We start from the raw sequence: 20,880 nt of genomic DNA, 5'->3' as shown, positions 1-20,880 counted from the left end.
AAGCTCAATTCTTATCACAACCTGTAGCTTGGTATTTATTCTTCATTATGCATTTTTAAAGTTAAATTGATTGTGTAACAAGTATTTAGAAGTGTGGGAACCATGTCGGGGGTTCGCAAAAGCGTAACAGAGGCGCAAATCCCCCCAAAATAAAACTGTACAATAAATATCATATATAATAATAATAATAATAATAATAAATCTTGGGGTCTTGTTCACGAGTGAGGGTAAGATGGAACGGGAGATCGACAGGCGGATCGGTGCAGCGTCTGCTGTGATGCGGACCCTGTATCGGTCTGTCGTGGTGAAGAAGGAGCTTAGCCGAAAGGCGAAGCTCTCAATTTACCGGTCGATCTACGTTCCTACTCTCACCTATGGTCATGAGCTGTGGGTCATGACCGAAAGAACAAGATCTCGGATACAAGCGGCCGAAATGGGTTTCCTTCGCAGGGTGTCTGGGCTCTCCCTTAGAGATAGGGTGAGAAGTTCGGATATCCGGGAGGGACTCAGAGTCGAGCTGCTGCTCCTCCGCGTCGAGAGGAGCCAGTTGAGGTGGCTCGGGCATCTGATTAGGATGCCTCCTGGACGCCTCCCTGGTGAGGTGTTCCAGGCATGTCCCACCGGCAGGAGACCCCGAGGACGACCCAGAACACGCTGGAGAGACTATGTCTCCCGGCTTGCCTGGGAACGCCTTGGGATCCTTCCGGAAGAGCTGGAGGATGTTGCTGGGGAGAGGGAAGTCTGGGCTTCCCTGCTGAAGCTGCTGCCTCCGCGACCCGACTTCGGATAAGCGGGAGATAATGGATGGATGGATGAATAATAAATCCGACGCTACTTAGCGTTTTTTCACCTACGTATCTGGTCCCCATAAACCGCAATAAATGAGGGATCACTGTATTTGGTGAAATGCGCCGTAACTTTCGGACTCTGTTGCCAACACGAATTAGCCCTTACAGTGTAAATCTTACACCACTTTAACCACAATGCTTCTGATTACATCACATAACACCCGGATTACCACCACTGTGCATGTGCGTTGCAGATGAAAGATGCAGATGCAGAGGAAAACAGCCAGCGGGGGAAGAGCGAGACACGGCAGTCTCAAGAGAAAAATAATGTGCCCAATAAATAAATAAACACCGTGTCGACAAATAAAATTGTAATTGAGTAGTTGATTAATCTTGGCAGCCCTATTTTTCAGCAAAACGGGCGTCCGTCGCTGACGGACTGCCGGAACTTCTATCAGTACTGACGGAATGCCGGCTCCATTACTGTAAGGACCTTCAACCATCACCATTATATGACTTTTTGCTCGGCCCTCAGTCTACATTTGAAACTTTTAGACTATGACAGAAATATGAAAATCAATTTATACATACATATTATGTACAATGAATGTGTAGCTAAATTAGTGCAAACACCAAAACATTTTCGATTAAAAATACATGTTTTTAGTCAGTATTACATGAAGAAGGGCTGCCTTCCTCATGAAACCTCTCTAGTGTCATTAACATTATTACAGTAATATTGTAACATTGGGTGGTAATGTGTAATATTTGTCATGTTTGTTAATGTTACTGTTTATAGTGTATATTGTATTGAAGCGTGATTTGAAGAAAATCATGAATTGAATTGAAATCACAATATCTGTCAGAAAAATCGCAATATGATCTTTCCCTAAAATTGTTCAGCCCTAATTTGTAAATTACAAAAGAATGATAACATTGGATCTAGGCATCCTTACCGCAAATATCACACGCAGAAGAAGATAGCATTGGACACCAGAAAAAAATTCTTAATTCTGCAACAGAAATTCTACTCTCTTCAAAAGGTCTCCATACCCCACAGGTGACTGTCGAAACCAATTACTGAGTCCCTGCCTGCTATTTAACCTGATTACAGCAAGCTACTGTCAGACTAACCTACAGTCTTGTCTCCATCTGTTCCCAAGGTAACCATGAAAAATAGACTTCAAATGAGTGCGCTATCTTAAACTACACTATACATTTGTCTATTATCTAAATCAGGCCTGGCCAGTCCGCGGCTCGCGAGCCGCATGCGGCTCGAAAGTGAGCTAAGATGGGCGCAGCGTGCCGTCAACCCCAATAGTGTGTATGTGTCGAGGGGTGGGGAGCACGGAATGGTCCGGTAAAAGTTCCTTGCTATTGTTATGGTCTTGTTTCGCTGCAAAATAATGATACATTCTTAAAATGTAATTTTACTCACCAGTGTGGCATTTCAGCATCTCACTTCCGGGTTCGTGTTACATGACCTGTGGGTGCCTGTATTCGCAACGATTGGCTGCGTAGCTCACGTGATAATTTGACACGTCTGAAAAAATGCACTGATGAAAATTTATCTCAGTAAGCACAGAAAAAGAAATGAGGTCATTATTTTGTTACTTGGCTTTTTCTATACCTATGCCTTTATTCACAGTGTTCCTGTTTCTGACTTGATAAGCAAAGGAATCACTGTCAGTAGACAGTATCACATTTCAAATGCTAAAAATAAGTTATATGATACTGTCACATTAGTAACCAGACTGTGTATCGTGAACTTTACCGCAATACAGTGAGGCTTACTGCAGTGTTGCACTCGAAAAACAGGTGGGTTAAAAATAACACAATTTTGGGTCAAAAATGGACCAATCCACTCCTTGAGTCAATTTGACCCAACTTTCTTCAACATTTTAAAAAAATGGTAGTTTTGAACAAAATAACCCCCAAAAATTGGGCTGTTTTCTATACAGATTTGAGTGATGGACCAGGCTGTGAACAGGCTTCCATGTCACTCTAGTCACTCTTTCTCTCTTTTTGTTCAAACGTCCCCCGGAAAAAAAGGCGAATGACAGACGACGGAAGGGTACCCACGCTGCTGACGAATGACGAATGACAGATGCTCAATTTGTAGTAAAATGCCCAGCAATGTCAAATTGAACCAATTTAGTGGATCGACCCATTTTTGACCCAAAATTGTGTTATTTTTAACCCAACTGTTTTTAGGGTGTCCGAGCTTTCACACAATATTGCAATAAATATCATACCGTGACATCAACACGGTTGAAACCAAACCATTAGCTTTTGATATTGTTACAGCGGGTTTGTATGATGAAAATGTAATTTCGGCCCATGATAGGATTGTGAGGGAAAATTTCAGTTTTACACAAAGTGAGTAATACAGTGGAGCAGTGTGGAGGGCTGGTTTTAATGTGGTGATGGAACGGATTACATTCGACAATCAAGGTACCAAGTGAATGTGTATGCTGTGGCACTTTGCGGTACCACAGTCAAAATTGTGTCTCTTTGCCTTTGAGTAGTTGGCCATCCCTGTTTTAAATAAAAAATTACTTTCTATAATAAAGGAAATTTTAAAAAAGAATCGATAAATACTTTACCCAGCAAGTTTATTATTTTTAAAGAACAAAATAACTAAAACTATCATTGGAAAATGAAATCAATTAATAAAATAAAACAAAAACGCAAATGGTTTTAAAAAACAAACCAAGTGAAACTACTTCTTACGCTTATAAAACTAACTAAAATGTACTATAATTCTGGCAAAAATACTATTGGTTTTTGTCTTTATAAGTATAGTCAATTTAACTGACTATATCATACATGAGCTTTTGGGGGTGAGCTTTTAGGACTACCAGGATTTTGAAACTATTTGAACTTCAAGAGCAGTCATTTTGACGGATTTCGCTTTGTTGTGCTGTGCCAATGACGTCATCAACTCGATGATTATTACTTGTTGCTCAAGTGTCTAAGAAAGGTATTTTGTTTATTACAATTCTGATGTGAGTATATTTTAAATTATGTCATGTAAATGAATGAGAAACTGTTGGTGGAGCGCCTATATTGTCCCGTACGGCTCTTGTGCTGTGTGTGTGTCAGCTATTATAAAATGTATTCGTTTGGTGACGAAAGACAGGCGGATGCGTGTGGCAAACGACTTTACTGCACTTCACTTCGAAGAAGAGGAAGTAAATTGGAAGTACCGCACACAAAACAACTCTGTTCCGATCACACCCCAGAACTTTTTTTTCCATGGGGAAATTATGTCTTTAAGCACCACATAAACTCATTATTTATTTTGACAGTCTGGCATGTACTACCCACAACGTCATGCCTATGAAATCTAACAGCCTACTGTACCACACTCGACACGGCTCCTCTTGGGGTTGAGGACTCGGACTCACTTAGGGTTGGGCATCGTTTGAATTTGGACGATTCCGGTTCCGGTTCTTTTCTGGTTCCTAACGATTCTCGAATCCGATTCTTAACCCAAAAAAAAAAAAAGAGTTATTTTTGGACAAGTCACATGAACTTCTCTGTTCTTTAATTTCATGAACCTTTTACTTGTGAACTTTACCATGAATTACTCAGGACTGTGTTAACCAGTATATTTATTTTAAATAAACATATTTTTATTTAGGGCGGCACGGTGGTCGACTGGTTAGCACGTCCGCCTCACAGTTCAGAGGTCGTGGGTTCGATCCCGGCTCCGGCCTCCCTGTGTGGAGTTTGCATGTTCTCCCCGTGCCTGCGTGGGTTTTCTCCGGGCACTCCGGTTTCCTCCCACATTCCAAAAACATGCATGGTAAGTTGATTGGATACTCTAAATTGCCCCTAGGTGTGATTGTGATTATTATTTTTCACAGAAGCTTTATTTTTTTAGAAGTTCAAGACAATACAATAATGCAGCTGTTACTGAAAGCATGCTGCTGAACACCAATTGATTGGCTAACCTTGTCTTTCTTTAGAAAGAAAATATATATGACAAACACAATGCTGCATTTTAAGGGCAAGCAAGGAAAGTCTAGCTAATCTAAGCAGTCTATGTAACCATATGCTGTATGTGTATATGTACAGTATGTATGTATATTTGCTGCAGCTGCGTATGCTGTAAGCTAAATATCAGCGGAATCTGTGCATTTGTGTGTTGAACTTGTTTGTTAGCCCAATGTTAGCATTAGAAGTACTTAGGCGATTCTGACTTTGGGTCATGAGTTGGCCTGGGCAGGATCACCGACCCCGCGAAGGGCGATTGCTGCCACGGTGTCCCAGCGGCCGCCGCAGCTCTGGAGATCGGTGGGAACGGCCCGGCGCACGCCCAAAGTTTTCGTCGACTAAAATTAGACTAAAATCTTTTTGCGTTTTCGTCGACTAAAACTAAACCTAAACTACCACTAACAGGAATGACTAAATGTGACGTAAACTAATAAGCATTTTCATCCAAAAGACTAAGACTAAATCTAAAATGCCTGCCAAAAACAACACTGATTCAAAGTGACTTCAAACTTTAAATAAATTCAAAATGGTGGACTTCCTGCTAGGATTGGCATATGGCTCCAAGAGACTTGTATGTAGACTTTGACCTGTTACATATACCACCAAATTTTCGTAGATCTAGGTGAAATGTGCTGATTTTCAAAAAAATTCTAGGGGGCGTTAGCAAGCCATTTTCTTTAAACAGCTGCAACATAAAACTCAAAAAAGGATGATTTCACCAGGCCTGATGTAAAGTGGGTTGCAAAAGTATTCATACCCATGTGCAACATTCAATTTCTCGGCACAGAACAAAGTGAAAGTGTGTTTGAACTGTTTGCATGAAAGGGAATAGTGCAAACACAACAATCCATCACTGTTTTTGTTCATAAGTACTCTTTAATCTTAATGGATAGCAAAAGTCAGTATTTCAATGTTGCAAAAGTATTCACTCCATTGCACCAAATTTGTTATTTCGAGTCAAAAATGATTGCACACCATAAACTATTGCTCACAGTGTCACAAGCCTGCATTTAGTCACCTGTGACTCGTATAGGCTTGATTACTCCTCTATAAATTGTACCCAGTAGTCACCTGTTTACAGTCATCCCATGCTTGTCAGCAGACAGCAGTCATGAAGTCCAAGGAGCTGTCAGAAGACCTCAGAAAGAAAGTTTTAGAGAAGCATAGAGATGGACAAAGCTACACAGCCATTGCAGGTTCACTTCATGTGCCAAAAAGTACAGTAGCATCACTGGTCCAGAAGTGGAAATGCCATGGTACCACTGTGAACCTCCGAAGAACAGGGCGTCCCTCCAAGATCACGGCAAAAGGTAAGAGGAAACTGCTCAGGGAAGTGAGAGCAAACCCCTTTGTAACTCTTCAAGACCTAAAAAAGTCTCTCCAGTTTGCTGGGACTGATGTACACAAGTCCACAATATCCCGCACTTTACACAAGAAAGGTCTCTATGGTCGTGTTGCAAAGAAGAAGCCATACGTGAAGAAACAACATCTGAAGGCTCGCTTGCAGTATGCTACCATACATCTAAAAGACACTCCATAGATATGGGAAAGAGTGATGTGGTCAGATGAAACGAAAATTGAACTTTTTGGCCTGAACACCAGGAAGTAAGTTTGGCGCAAAGCCAACACAGCTGATGATCCAGCTCATCCCATCCCTACCGTGAAACATGGAGGTGGGAACATAATGCTATAGGGTTGTTTCTGTTCCTCCGGTCCTGGTGAGCTTGTCCGTGTACAAGGGACTATGAATAGCGTGAAATACATTGACATCCTGGGGAAGAACCTCCTCAAGTCTGCAAAAAGCCTGAACCTTGGGAGCAGGTTCACCTTTCAGCAGGATAATGATCCAAAACATACAGCTCAAGTGACGCGAGAATGGCTCAGGAAGAAGAAAGTGAAGGTTCTAGACTGGCCAAGTCAAAGCCTGGATCTCAACCCAATAGAAAACCTGTGGCGGGATCTTAAGATTGCCGTCCACCGGAGATCACCAAGGAACCTGACTCAGCTGGAGCAGTATTGAGGAGTGGGCAACACTATCCAAACAACAATGTGCAAAACTCATTGCTGGCTATTCAAAGCGTTTGGAAGCTGTCATTGCAGCCAAAGGAGCTGCAACCAAGTACTGAATATGATTTGATGACTTGGTGTGAATATTTTTGCAACAATGAAATACAGACTTATGCAATTTATCTATAGTAAAAAGTGCTTATGAACAAAAACAGTGATGGATTGTTGTGTTTGTGCCATTTCCTTTCATGCAAATACATGAAACACACTTTTCCTTTGTTCTGTGCCAAGAAATTGAGCGTTGCTCATGGGTATGAATACTTTTGCAACCCACTGTATGTGCAAATTTGCATAAGATTTCATACATGTTTAGACCGTCAAATTAAGCGTAGTTTTATTTGCGATGCCATGGCGACAGCTTTTTACGAAAAATCACAAATATGGTATTTTAACATCAGGAAGGTCTACAGAGTCTTCTGAGCAATTCTGAGGTTGATCTGTCACAAGATGGTCACCACGGATGCCATCCTCATAGGGTGGAGGGCGATGCTTTAACATCAGGAAGGTCTACAGAGTCTTCTGAGCAATTCTGAGGTTGATCTGTCACAAGATGGTCACCACGGATGCCATCCTCATAGAGTGGAGGGCGATCTGGCAGCACAGGTTGTCTCGGGTACGGTGGTCTGTGCAGGACAGCACACAGCCACATTAATGTGCTGAAGCTGCGTGCGGTGCAGCTGGGCCTCCTTCCTTTTCTGTCGTATCAGAGATTTCGGCATGCGCTTGTGCGGTCAGATAACACTTAGACCGTTTTCCAAATAAACCACCAGGGCAGCTCGAAGTCTGCCTGGCTGTCGTAGGCAGATTGACCCCGTCTGACTAGTCTGCGGGCCGTATATTTACCAGGGGGAATTAACCAGCATGCAGACTCCTCCCCTCCGGGGGAGTGGCACCTCCACCTGAAGGTGATGCAAGTGATTTGGGGTCACTTTGGTAGGGTGGGTGTAGATCTCTTTGCCTCAGGATTCCACCCACTGTCCCCTTTGGTCTTCCCTGAGGGAGGCAACCAGCCCTCTCAGCCACTGGTGCACCCTTGGTGCCTTCTCTATGCCTTTCTGCGGCTGCCTCTGATTTGACTGATGCTTCAGAGGGTCCTTCGGGTGGGCCTCACGCTGTTGCGCCAACTTATGCCCGGCTCCCTCCTGAACTTAACCAAAATTTTGCATAGCTAAATGACCAAAAACTACAACCAGTCGCCACTAGGCTTTCGTGTGCGCATTCCTGCTCTTGTCCGCTTCAGTCCGTGGAAGAGGAGAGATGATCAGCATAGTATTTTGTGGAGCTGATTCCTGTCTTTGCTCATATGAGTTCACGTTTGATGTCAATGAATACAAAATATTGGTAGAACGCTTTCGATTATCAGTTTAAAGTGGACAAGAGTAGTAGTGCATAGGAATTTTGGTGGTGATTGGGCACTGTTTCAGACAACAGAATGCCAAGCAATATTACAATGCTTGCCTCCCTGGTATGACATACATTGACAGGCTGAGATGTAAAAAAAAAAAAACCGAAAAAGTCAGGCACCTAAAGTGTGCGGGACAATCTGTGGCAAAAGTCATCACAAAAAACCCTTTAACCACAGATTATTTTAAGGGGATGAATTTTAGTGCTCACGTAATACAAACAGACATATTATATCAGTGCCAATATTCAGCCCATACAAGTGTACCTTTAACATAAAAATGACACCCGGTTTTGCCACTTAATTGGAAGTGCATTTTTACCAGTGACATTTAAAGAGGACGTCAACCCAAACATAATTTTTTCAAAAATATTTTTTATGCTGGCTCATTAATTAAAACAAAGCATTCTGATAAATATTGCGTTTGCGGAATATAGCTAATCCCATTTTTTATATCTCTCTGTTAGGTTAGGTTTGGTTAGGTTTACATTTTGCAGCAATTTTTTTCCTGATGGGCTTTGCTTTAATTTCAGGGTTCTGACAACATTATGCAAACTAATATTTAAGGAGCAATCAGGGGCATAACTACCTACTTAGACGTGATCACCATTCGCCCATACCAACCCCAAGACTCACCAAACAGCTATCCGCTAAACGGTTGACTCCACCAAGACTCAGCAAACCACTACCTACCTGCTGTAGCGTATGATTAGTATTAAATATTAATTTAATAAATGGGCGGTGATTCGGTTAATGCCTGCACTAACTCTCGATCGCCGCTAGGGTGCACTACGCCCATTTTGGGTTGATTCTTTGGACAAAAAACGGACGAAAAAGTCCTCGTAATTCAGTCTTAATATATGAAGGCGCTACATTAAAAATCTGTAAGTCTGAGTTGCCAGATCAGTGATTGAAACTTTGACTCAAACACACACAATTCACACTAGATTTCTGTAAATGACAATGATTTATTTTCTACAGCTATTGAAATCCAAACGAAACACACTACAATGGTCAGAAGCAGAAATAGAAACACAAAGCAATCCTATACTAAGGCAAGTCTAAATAAATGAAGAAAACGAATATCAAAGGTTTAAAAGGAAAGGGGCATTGGGACCGGGCGATGTGAGTGTGCGTGCGTGGTCGTGTGTGGGGGTGTGTGGGCGTGTGTGGGTGCGTGTGTGTGTGTGTGTGTGCGTGGGTGGGTGTGTGTCTGCGTGTGTGTATGTGTTGTGCGTGCGTTCGGGTGTGCGTGCATGCGTGTGTAATGAGCAGTGAGCTAGCGTACCAGGCTAAAGTTAGCTGACTTATGCCAAGCTCTACTTGATTCCCAAGTGAATTATGCACCAATCGTATGGCCCCTAGGAGATTAAAAGATGCACTTACAGGTGTTGATTGTCGCCGCTCAACAAGGAAGGGGAGGGAGCGTTGCCGCGGAGAGTTCCTTTTATATATTTTAGAAACCCACTTTTATTTCTTTACTTTTAAATGTATTTAAAGTTTTCTGCTAATGTGCTTAAATGTTGTCAATGTACATTCTAGTAGTTTTGTTGGCTGCTTTTGTTTTCTCTGCTTTGCTTTTGAAATGTTAACTGTTGTATTTGTAAATGCTTGTACGTGTTGTCTTTGCCTGTGTGAAGCACATTGAGTTGCCTTGTGTATGAAATGTGCTATGTAAATAAAAATGCCTTGCCTTACTTTCTGAGGGGTATGCAGACACTCTTGTACTGGTTCTTATTTAATTATGCTTTGTACTGTATATGGGGCTGGAGAATATATCCTTGTCATCAGATTTCAGACATAAGATCATTTTCTTACTTGGTCTGATGTGTATGCCACCAATTTGATGAGGATCTCAGATTCAGACTTTTCCGGGTTGATGGACTGGACTCGACGGACAGCTTTACAACGGGCAGCAAGCAAGGACATGAGGGTCGCCTCGCTGGCTGTGCCCTGTCAGAGAATTAGAAGGTTATCATAGGCCCAAGAGATAACCATAGCCATCTCAACAAGCCGACAAAATACAAATTTAAAAAAAAAATCAATATCCAAATGAATTATTCAAATTAATGATTAATCTTGGGAAGTACAAAACAAGTTGGAAACTCTAAGCTCCAACCCTATAAATTTGTTGAAATAGTTGAAAAAACTCTTTTGTTGAAGTTTTGTCTAAATCAGACAAGATTTACCCCTGCCTCAATTACCTTGAATTTTGCCCTTAAGACACCATGGTGCGTTTTTTGTCTAGAGGTAACTGTGACATAATGATTGAAATTTGTATTAAAATAACAGTTTTAACATCCATCCATCTACACCGATTATCCACACAAGGGTCGCGGGGAGTGCTGGAGTGTATCCCAGCTGTCTTCGAGCAGTAGGCGGGGGACACTCCAAATTGGTCGCCAGCCAATCTCAGGGCACACAGAGACAAACAAACAACCACACTCACAACCACACAATCAACCTAACCATGCATGTTTTTGGAATGTGGGAGGAAACCGGAGTACCCGGAGAAAACCCACGCAGGCACGGGGAGAACATGCAAACTCCAAGTTTTTTTTGCAAGGGAACTCATTTTGTTTTAAATGCGTGTTTATGTACTTCCGGGTCAGTTTAGCAGCTAGCCTAGCCTAGCCTCCAATCCGTGGCTGTTTGAGAGACGACAGTACGTCAGAGACGGAGAAACCGTGCTTAATATCAAAACCTGATTTTAGGTCTTTGTATTACAAGCGAATTTCAAAGCAATTCCATTAAACCCACCCACGGCTGAAAACGCTCCCTTTGTTGCGTTGAAAATGACCCGTAAGTACATAAACACGCATTAAAAAAAAAAAAAAAATGCGTTCCCTTTGCGTTATCTCGCAATTTTTGCGAGGGAACGCAATATTTTGTTTTAAATGTGTATTGCAGTTCCATCTCACCTTAGGGGGTCCGTACAAAACAACTTGAAAGAGAAGTTGCTGCTCATCACTGGTGAGCTCATGCTGAGCAAAAAGAAATGCCTTATCCTCATTTGTGACAATGTTTAAGGCATTGGCAGCATTTCTTCAAGATTTCTTCAGGAATTGCCTGAGCATCACCCTACCCCTTGTTTTCTTTGACATGCCTTAACTCATTGAGAAGCTATTCTATTTTTGCCAGGGTAGTGTGTCTTCATTGCAATGTTCAATCACAATGTTCGACACATCATTCACTGCTTCCTTCACAGACTTGTTGTTTTGCTCAATATGGCAGATCAAAAGTCCAAATACTTCTTCAGAGTGAAGTTAAGAACCTCAGATGTCTTCAATTGGAGCAATCAAATAATTCTGGCAATTTAGAGAGTCCAATCAACTTACCATGCATGTTTTTGGAATGTGGGAGGAAACCGGAGTACCCGTAGAAAACCCACGCAGGCACGGGGAGAAATGCATTTTAAATTATGCAGCTCTGTTTGTAATTATTTCCTCTGCATGCAATTCAAATACACTCAATATATAATGTTGTCAATGTTGTGTTATTGGTGTGTGTTTACGTCGATTTCTCTGATGTCGCCACATGGCGGAAAGTGATTGCACTAAAGTTGTTACCCAATACAGTGACTATTGTTGGAGGCTGCATAATGATGTGAAACGTGCTTTGTGAGGCATCTGGGTACATCAGTGGCAGACAAGTCAATGCAATGTTCAAATCATTCACTGAACACAAAACCATCAGGCAGCTTTGGCTAATATTGCCATTACAAACAAACCAAACAATAGGAGTAAATCAAACAGAAACTCTGAGGATTTTGTTAGCAAGCACATCTTTTAGGCCAGGGGTGTCAAAGTCAAATGGACGGAAGACCAAATAAGAAAATGTTGCGACAAGCCGAGGGCCTGATAGAATGTTCATTGAATTTCTTTTAAATGTCCAGATTGGATCGGGTCCTTCGCGCTTGCTGATGATGTCACGCTTTATATTTCTGTAATATATTTCTTTGCCTCTATGTCTGTCACCCCCCTGGCTGTTGTGTTTTTATGTTCGAATTTACTAAATAAAATATAAAATAAAGTACATAACTGCTACTTTTGCGAGGGAGCTCGTACGTCACTTCCGCTTATGACCCGAGACGAAGCCGCTGCCCGTCTTGTGAAACAAGATCAGCGGAACGTTTGCGTTTCTCCTGCCAAACTGGAAACAATTTTCTGGTTGACTCGGGCTGCAAGATAAGAATAAGAATGCCTTTATTGATCCCACAGTGGGGAAATTTTCAAGATTGTATGAACTGTACATAATGTGAAGTAAAACGGAGAGGATTGGTATGATGTCTCCAGGTGACTCTATTTTAGAGTGGCAAGGTATGGATGTGGGTGCTCCTGTCAGAAAACACAGCCCATATTCCACTTGACACGTCTATTTATTGTGGTCTGCAACAACAAGAATAACCTAGCAACATCATCCAATGCATATCCGTTAGTTAACAATATGCCTAAACATTACAATTCACTGTATTAAGCAATTAAACAGTCAAACAATACATACAATACACATTCACACGTTTCATCATTAGAATAGTGAGCATACTAGCCAAAATTATTAACTAGTGTTCAACGTGACATCACTCACGAGAATATATCTAGGCTACTATGTACCTGACACAAATCTAAATTATTAAACTCACCTTTTAACATTTACACACAACAACAAACGTGGTGAAACACGGGAAATCTACAACTACTGAGTTTGCTGGCACGAACAAACTACAAGCTGTGTCGAAGGAAGATTATCAACACTTAGCACCCGAGGAGCGTTCAATGCCTGCTCACAGTGTGCGACATCTCAGGACTACATCGAAACTCAATGAATTTATCAAATGCCAACAATTACTAATAATAAAACAAGGCAAGATTTCTAACGTAGTATTTCTTAACAAAGTGTGTTTTACTCCGAATAACTATTCACCACAGTCCGATTCTGAAAGCCACGAAAGGTGACGTGAAGTCTTCAGTCGGCACGTAGACGACCGAAGGACGATCCTCGCAAAAGTAGCGGTAAACATAGATGCAAAGAAATATATTACAGAAATAGTGTAACGAATTGGGTTATCTGTGTTGTGGTTGAATTTGTGTCTTGCCAAGTTGTGTTGTTTCCAAGGTTAATGAATGCATCGTGCGGCTCGCTGGATGGGAAGGCGTGCGAGTGAGAGTAGCGGAGAATGAACAGGAGAGCCATTACTCTTTTCTGATTGAACGGTTGTCGTGCTGTATTGGCGTCAGCTGCGGCCCACAGTAGCCGGTTGGACTAATAAAAATGTGATAATTAAACTACGTCCGTGTTACAATATATTTTAAAGCGTGACATCATCTGCAGGGGCGAAGGACCCGATCACATCTGCTACCCACACCGACTTGCTGCGGGCCGGATCTAATAATAAAGCAATATCGGGCCTTGACTTTGACACGTGGTTTACGCGGTTGTCGTCAGGTGTTATTCCTGATCATTCACTGCATTTTACAAGTGAGGCTGTTTGATGTATGCCAGTTCTCATGAGAATTTAGTATGATTATGGACAAAAAGACATACAATACACAGTGAGCAGTAGAAAAATACATAATCGATCCAGCCATTACTATCACAGCTGTCTTCGGGCAGTAGGCAGGGTATGCCCTGAACTGGTTGCCAGCCAATCGCAGGGAACATAGAGACAAACGCACTCACAATCCCACCTAGCGGTAATTTAGAATGTCCAATTAACCTACCATGCATGTTTTTAGAATGTGGGAGGAAACCGGAGTACCTGCAGAAAACTCATGCAGGCACTGGGAGAACATGCAAACTCCACACAGGAAGGCCGGGGCCGGATTCGAACCTATGACTTTGCACTGTGAGGCGGACGTCGACTACAGTGCCGCCCAAAATACATCATATGGACAGTTAATTTGGTTGACTTATTTTTTACCCTTTCATTCAGGGCTTAAAGGGACAGTTGGATGAGCTTAACATTGGCACTTATATAAAAGGTTTGCATGTAAAAATGACATCAGTCCTAAAATGCTCCACCCATAAGACTCTGTAGGGCTTATGGGTTTTTTTGTGATTAGATTTACGACAAATTGCCCCGACCCTTTCTGGGCCTGGGCTCATTATTTTTTCGGTCTTTGTGGTCTACGTCACGGGAGGGAGGCAAGCGTGGTAATATTGCTCGCTTTGTCAATTCTGTTGTCTAAAAACGGCGCCCAATAGCCACCATAATGCCAATGTACATTACTACTCTTGTCCACTTCAACCTGAGAAAGTATAAAAGTGTTCTGCACAATAGTTTGGATTTATTGACAAAACGTGATGTCATCATGATCACCTCCACAAAATGAAAAATACTGTGGCGATCACTTACAGGCTTGTCCGCATGAATGCGCACATGCACCCCGCCTACTTATATTTCGGACATTTAGCGATGCTAAACTCGTGTCAACTCTCAGGAGGCAGGCGGCGACTGGCAGCGGGCAAGCAATCAGGCAAGCATGGTTGTTTATTTCCCCACGCCCCTTCCCTCCCTGGCTAACAGTAGAATAACGGTACAGCTAATAGCAACAACTAGCTTCAGGCCGTTAAAACAAACAACTGGTCACAACAACACTAGCTCCTTATTGTCCACCCAGCCTGCGTCTTCATGTCGCAGGGTTGCCTCCCAAGCAGTCGTGTGCATTGTCCGACACTGCATGCATTGTCCGACACCGCTTACAGCCGCGAGAGTGAAGCGGCGTCAGAGTGAGGTAAGACCTCATCGGGTGTCTTGAACGTGCGCATCCGACTCCACAGCCGAGTGTGGCCGCATTGGAACGCACCATTTCGGCTGTTACATTCCATTGGACTGCGTATGTTGTCGGCCGAAAAACTGTGGCCATTCCTCCTTCAAATAAATGTCCTTCTTCATGATGCGCACTCTCGAGCCACGATTGGAAATACTACGAAATAGTCGAAAACGTTTCACTGAGCAAACAATTACAACTTCGTAGTAGGAGACCAGGCTTCAGGTATTGAATACACTAGTGTCGTAAGAACAAGTGGGTCTTACCTGCGATGGATGGACATCAAGGGACACTGTCTATTATTACCACCACCACATATTTTATCAGCGTTTGGGAACTCAAATCAGACGTGCTTGAAACCCGTGAATTGCATGAAATTCACAATGATGTGCACATTGCAAAACTTTGTTGGTTTTAACATTCCTTACATTAAAATTATTCTTTGATTTTCTTTTTTCCCTTTAAATCTGCAGGTAGAGGCTATGTAGTAGATTTGCATTTTACAGCAATATTACGTAGCAATTGTCACTGTTTATAAATAGAACAGAATGGGAATGTTCCTGACATGTTGCACTACAATAGTGTCTAATTCATTCAGTGCCAGACTTTTTCAAACCCACTGTGAAATGACAAATAGATATGTCAGTGGAATAGAATGAGTCAAGACACAGATTTTTTTTTCCAGAACTGTTGCAAAAATAAAGTGTCTCTGTAGGAAGACATGTATTTGTAAAAATTTGCACCTGAATTTAATATTGTGTTTCAGTAATGGTACAAAAAAGATTTTTGAAAAACATCAATTTTGAATAGTGGTATCGTATATTATCGTGAATTGATTTCCTGACCAATACATCAATAATCGCTGTATCGTCATACTTGAGGTAATCGTTATCGTGAGCCTTGTATCGCAAATCATATCGTATTGTGAGGTACCCAAGGTTCCCACCCCTAATGATCATCATCATCATCTGTCTGAAAAGTTGACTTTCCCAAACTAACCAGCCAAGGCCAACATAATTTTTCTGAGTCCTCCTCCAAAGCAACAAATTAGATAAACACTTTTATTTAAAATATTAGGGTATAAATCAATTTTCTCGTGTGTTTACATTAGATGTACGTTATCAATGTTAATAAACAATCCTGGTAAGTGATAGAATATATGTTTTAATTTATTGAAGTTAGCATGAACATTTCCAATCAATTTAGTAGAAGAATATGTAACATTCTCTTCTATGTGCATTTAACTTCTCATTTGTTTTGAATCTGTGTTTTGCATTTCTAATTTCAAATAATGACAGACACTCTATAGATATCGCCGGCATCGGGCCAGAACTTCCTATGTCACAATTTGGTTAATTTCACATTTTTTTCACAAAGTTTTATATACTATTGGTTAGTCCACACATGTGGGTGTTATTTTTATGAATTGTTCAGCCATCTAAAGTGTTGAAAAGGGCTTCTTCTCTTTGATAATGCAATGTTAATGGTTGAACAAACACATTGTTTTTGGGGTCTCCTGAAAAGTGAGGATTTTGGAGGTTCTGCCCGATGCCAGCAATGCAGAATGGTATGGAATTGAATGTTGTCATCAAATCTTGTGAATCTTTGTAATCCAAATGTAGAGTTAATTTTTGGTTCCCAGATCTCTTTTTTTTAACCAATATCTTTCTCCTTTTAATGAACTGCATTGCCCAGGAAAGCGGTTCTGCGACAGCATTATATATGAGTGAGTTCTTTTTTTTTCAGACTCATACTCAGCTATTTAATGGAGGCTGTGAATACATGGATGTCATATTGTATAAGACTGGAAAAGGGCCAACTTTTTTAACTGCAATGGATATGATGTCACTGGATGATGTGTAAAGAGCCCATTGCACAAAATGTATATTTCAGTGATGGAGTCTATCACTGATGATTTTAGGCAAGAGGTGGTATATAACCTGGACTGGTCACTTGTCAATCCCAGGACATCTACAGCCAAACCATTCACACTCACATCTAGAGAGAACATGCACACTCCACATAGTTGGGCCTGAAGATTTAAACTCAGGACCACTCGACTGTGAGGCAGAATTGCTAACCATGATACACGCACCCCATGCACACACACACACGCACGCACACACACCCACACACACACAATCAGCCGTTCTGTTAATCAAGGTCTCAAAATAATTTGATGGCAATGTGATGTCACAACACTCATTATCTCTGCTGTTTGTGAGAGGAGGCCATTTGTTGCTATAGTGAGCTGAGATGCTGTGCTGAAAAAAAGAGCAGCAAGACAGAAACAACAATAACACAATGAATCAAATGACGAGCACACACACACACTTCCTCACACAGGTGGTCAAAATAAAAGGGGCATGCAATGATCCATCATCAAAATGCACTCTCATGCTCCACTTTGCAACATGGAACTGCGCTCTCTCTCACACGCACACATGCACGCACACACACACACAAAGCATCCTTTACTGCTGCGTTTGTATCGAGTCGCTGAAGCATTAAAGTTACATCACACAAAAGCAGCACAGCGCCTCTACTAATGTCTCAGCCTGTCTATGAAAAACATAAGGCAATTACATGCCTATTTTTAGCAGCTGTGCACCAATACATCAACAAGGAATAAATCACGAGAGAATAAACGCTTGTCGTCAAATTGTCCATGACAGTCTGTCCAATTTTTCAAAAGGCTTCACAAAAACTACAAATATATTTTGATAAGGCATCATGAATCCCGTCCACTGATAGTGTAGTGGTACACACGCCTGAGTTGCGTGGGATCGTTTCCCGCTCAGTGACAGTGTCTATGTGTGCCCTGCGACTGGCTGGCGACCAGTTCGGGGTGTAGTCTGCCTTCGCCCATTGACGGCTGGGATAGGCTCCAGCAATTCCCCGCGACCCTGTATAGGATAAGCGGTTTGGAAGATGACATGACATCATGAATCCCACCCCTCATCAGGGGGGGCCCCCTGATGATGAAAATGTTTGGGGCATAAGCAGTATGTTGGCCATCGTGGATTAGTTGATGTTTGCGACCCAGGGTGCATAACCTTCAAAAAGTGACCCTGCACCACACTCCACTTCCACCCGCGTCCAAAAATTATTTTTCAGAGGCATCAAAAACAGCCATTCGCCCAGAGCATCTAATATTTGCACGTCGCTGCCCCTCATACCTAAAAAAACCATAAATCATGTGGGAATTCAGTAAATTTAGGTTTGATGTAACACTGTTCTGCATGGCAATATTGGAGTAATATTGTGAAATTAGAGAATGCAATTTCTGGAGAAATTGCGTGTGAAGGCGAAGGAAGCTAAAAGAAACTGCAGAATGCGTTGGAATGAAGCTGAATAAAGTGGGTCATTTGGCTCACTTCCGGGTCACTTGGGGTCACTTAGGGTCACTTCCAGGTACTTGGAGGTCACTTTGGGTCATTTGGGTCACTTCCGGGTCACTAGTGGTCACTTTCGGGTCACCTGGGGTCACTTCCGGGTCACTTGGGGTCACTTCCAGGTCACCTCACTGAGGGTCACTTCAGGGTGTCCCAATACTTTTGAACAGTATAGCCGCTTCATTAGGGACACCTGGCGATGATAATTCTGGGTGTCCCAATACTTTTGAACAACACGGCCACTTCATTAGGGACACCTGGGGATGACAATTCTGGATGTCCCAATACTTTTGAACAATATGGCTGCCACACCAGGGGAGGCCAAGGGGCCAGAGTGATAGCTGTAGCTTGTGTCCCTCTCCAAGATGGCCACCTTACTGGGGCTGGCGGAGGGGCGAGAATCATGGGTGTAGCTAAATCCCTGCCCAAGATGGCTGCCGCACTGGGGAGACCTCGGGGTGAGTATGCCCAGTCTAGCAAATGTCCCTGACCAAGATGGCCGCCGCACTGGGGAGACCTCGGGGTGAGTATCTCCAGTCTAGCTAATGTCCCTGCACAAGATGGCCGCCTTATTGGGGCTGGCTGAGTGGCAAGAATCATGGGTGTAGCTAATTCCCTGCCCAAGATGGCCGCCACACTGGGGAGACCTCGGGGTGAGTATCCACAGTCTAGCTAATGTCCCAGTCCAAGATGACGGCCGCACTGGGGAGACCAAGGGGCAATAACACTGGGCCACTGGAAATGAATAGTGAAATTTGTGTGGTTTTTTCAAGGGTGAATGAGTTGAATGTGTGGGAAGTAGGAATCTGGGGGGTGTTTAAAGGTTTAATGTGAATGAGTGGAATGTTGTGAATTTGAAATTGGAATGGTGTAAAAGCGAAAAGTTAAATCTGCCAATGGAAATGAATGGTGAATCTTTTGTGGCTTTTTAAAGGGTGAATAAGTTGGATTTGGGGGAAGTAGGAATTGTGGGTATGTTGACAAGCTTTACCAATGTGAGTTGAATGAGTTGAATCTTGTGAAAGGGCGGCACCGTGGTCGACTGGTCAGCACGTCCGCCGCACAGTTCAGAGGTTGTGGGTTTGATCCCGGCTCCGGCCTCCCTGTGTGGAGTTTGCATGTTCTCCCCGTGCCTGCGTGGGTTTTCTCCGGGTACTCCGGTTTCCTCCCACATTCCAAAGACATGCATGGTAAGTTGATTGGACTCTCTAAATTGTCCCTAGGTGTGATTGTGAGTGCGGATGTTTGTCTCTGTGTGTTGTGCAATTGGCTGGCAACCAATTCAGGGTGTCCCCTGTCTACTGCCCGAAGACAGCTGGGATAGGATCCAGCATGCCCCGCGACCCTTGTGAGGATAAGCGGTATCGATAATGGATGGATGGATGGAATCTTGTGAATTTGAAATTGGAATGGTTGAAATGGGAAATGTTGAAAGTGCCATTGGAAATGAATGGGTTTTTTGGGGGTGAAAAATGGGAAATATTGGGGAAACGAAAACAAATACTACGCCGGAAGGCATGAATTTTCGGAATGATTTGAAACTTGAATGAAGACGGCTGAAAAATGTGGAAGGAGTCGCACGCCAAAAAAGTGTTAAAAAGTGGAATAATAATAAACTGTAGGAATAACATATGTGTGAAGGCAAAGTCCTTCACACAATAAAGTCATATGGGTTCTAAATTTACCTGGATGACACCTCCTCCATGACCATGGGTTCCAGCTATAAAAGACTCTGGTAGCTGCAGCATCTTTCCTAACCAGTCTAACATCACTGTCTCCAGCTCTGTGCAAGCTGGGCTGGCAGCCTTAATATGCAAACAAACAAACAAATGAAATGTTCAACACTCAGGAAAAAAAAGATGAGTCTCAGAGGCAGCAATGTTTTGATTTGTGTTACCCAAGAGAATCCAATGCAACCGATGGCTCCACACAGCATATCCGCCAACATGGCAGGGTAGGAGGAGGCGGCAGGGAAGTAAGCATAGAAGTATGGACTGTGCCAGTGGGTAATCTGGAATTAAAAGAAACAATCACTTCTTAAGAAAATGGAGGGTCACAGATTCAATGATACAAGAGGGGTTTCACACAGGGTTCCATTCAAGATAGAGCGGCCAGTGTTAGTATTGTACCTTGAAGTACACACACAAATCTGAAACAATGTACAATTTGAAGTCAGACAAACATTTGAATGAAAAAATATGGAATCATATTTTAAATATATGTATACATATGTGAGCCATCAGAGCGATCTTTCAGCATACACCAATACTGTTGTGAGTTGATGTATGTGCCACCCTGTGTCGTCTTAAAATAAATATGATATGTAATACAGTATATAAAGATGATGAGGAAAATGATATTTGATATGAAAAGAGGACAGTGATAAGGCAAAAGAGAAAACAAGTTTTGTATATTTGTATCACTGCATTAACTTGACTCAACTTTATTGATTGAGC

The 20,880-nt window shown here is 42.3% G+C and overlaps 1 protein-coding gene and 1 long non-coding RNA gene across 8 annotated transcripts in view; one reads left to right on the top strand and one right to left on the bottom strand.

The window, feature by feature from the left end:
- The window catches only part of LOC147144201 (uncharacterized), a 46,372-nt gene extending 35,824 nt beyond the window's left edge, over positions 1 to 10,548 (top strand). Inside the window, exon 6 of the long non-coding RNA XR_015087910.1 lies at positions 1,043 to 10,548. This is a non-coding gene — a long non-coding RNA (uncharacterized LOC147144201). The remainder of the gene's footprint in view (positions 1 to 1,042) is intronic.
- Positions 1 to 20,880, bottom strand: part of ddc (dopa decarboxylase) — a 120,623-nt gene that overhangs the window by 75,208 nt on the left and 24,535 nt on the right. For 6 of the 7 annotated variants that reach the window (XM_086038623.1, XM_086038625.1, XM_086038628.1 and 3 more), the window contains 4 exons: positions 20,322 to 20,435; positions 20,110 to 20,229; positions 19,416 to 19,589; positions 10,078 to 10,212 (listed from right to left, as the gene is read on the bottom strand). In XM_086038623.1, coding sequence (XP_085894749.1) covers positions 10,078 to 10,212; positions 19,416 to 19,589; positions 20,110 to 20,229; positions 20,322 to 20,435 — 543 coding nt within the window. The remainder of the gene's footprint in view (positions 1 to 10,077; positions 10,213 to 19,415; positions 19,590 to 20,109; positions 20,230 to 20,321; positions 20,436 to 20,880) is intronic. The other variant, XM_086038629.1, reaches the window with a different exon arrangement.

The sequence above is a fragment of the Filicampus tigris genome, chromosome 8 (assembly GCF_054856515.1).
Source record: "Filicampus tigris isolate MCC_2025a chromosome 8, RoL_Ftig_1.0, whole genome shotgun sequence".
NCBI lineage: Eukaryota > Metazoa > Chordata > Actinopteri > Syngnathiformes > Syngnathidae > Filicampus > Filicampus tigris.
Note: the sequence above shows the minus strand (reverse complement) of the source record. Positions and strands in the feature narration are given on the sequence as shown.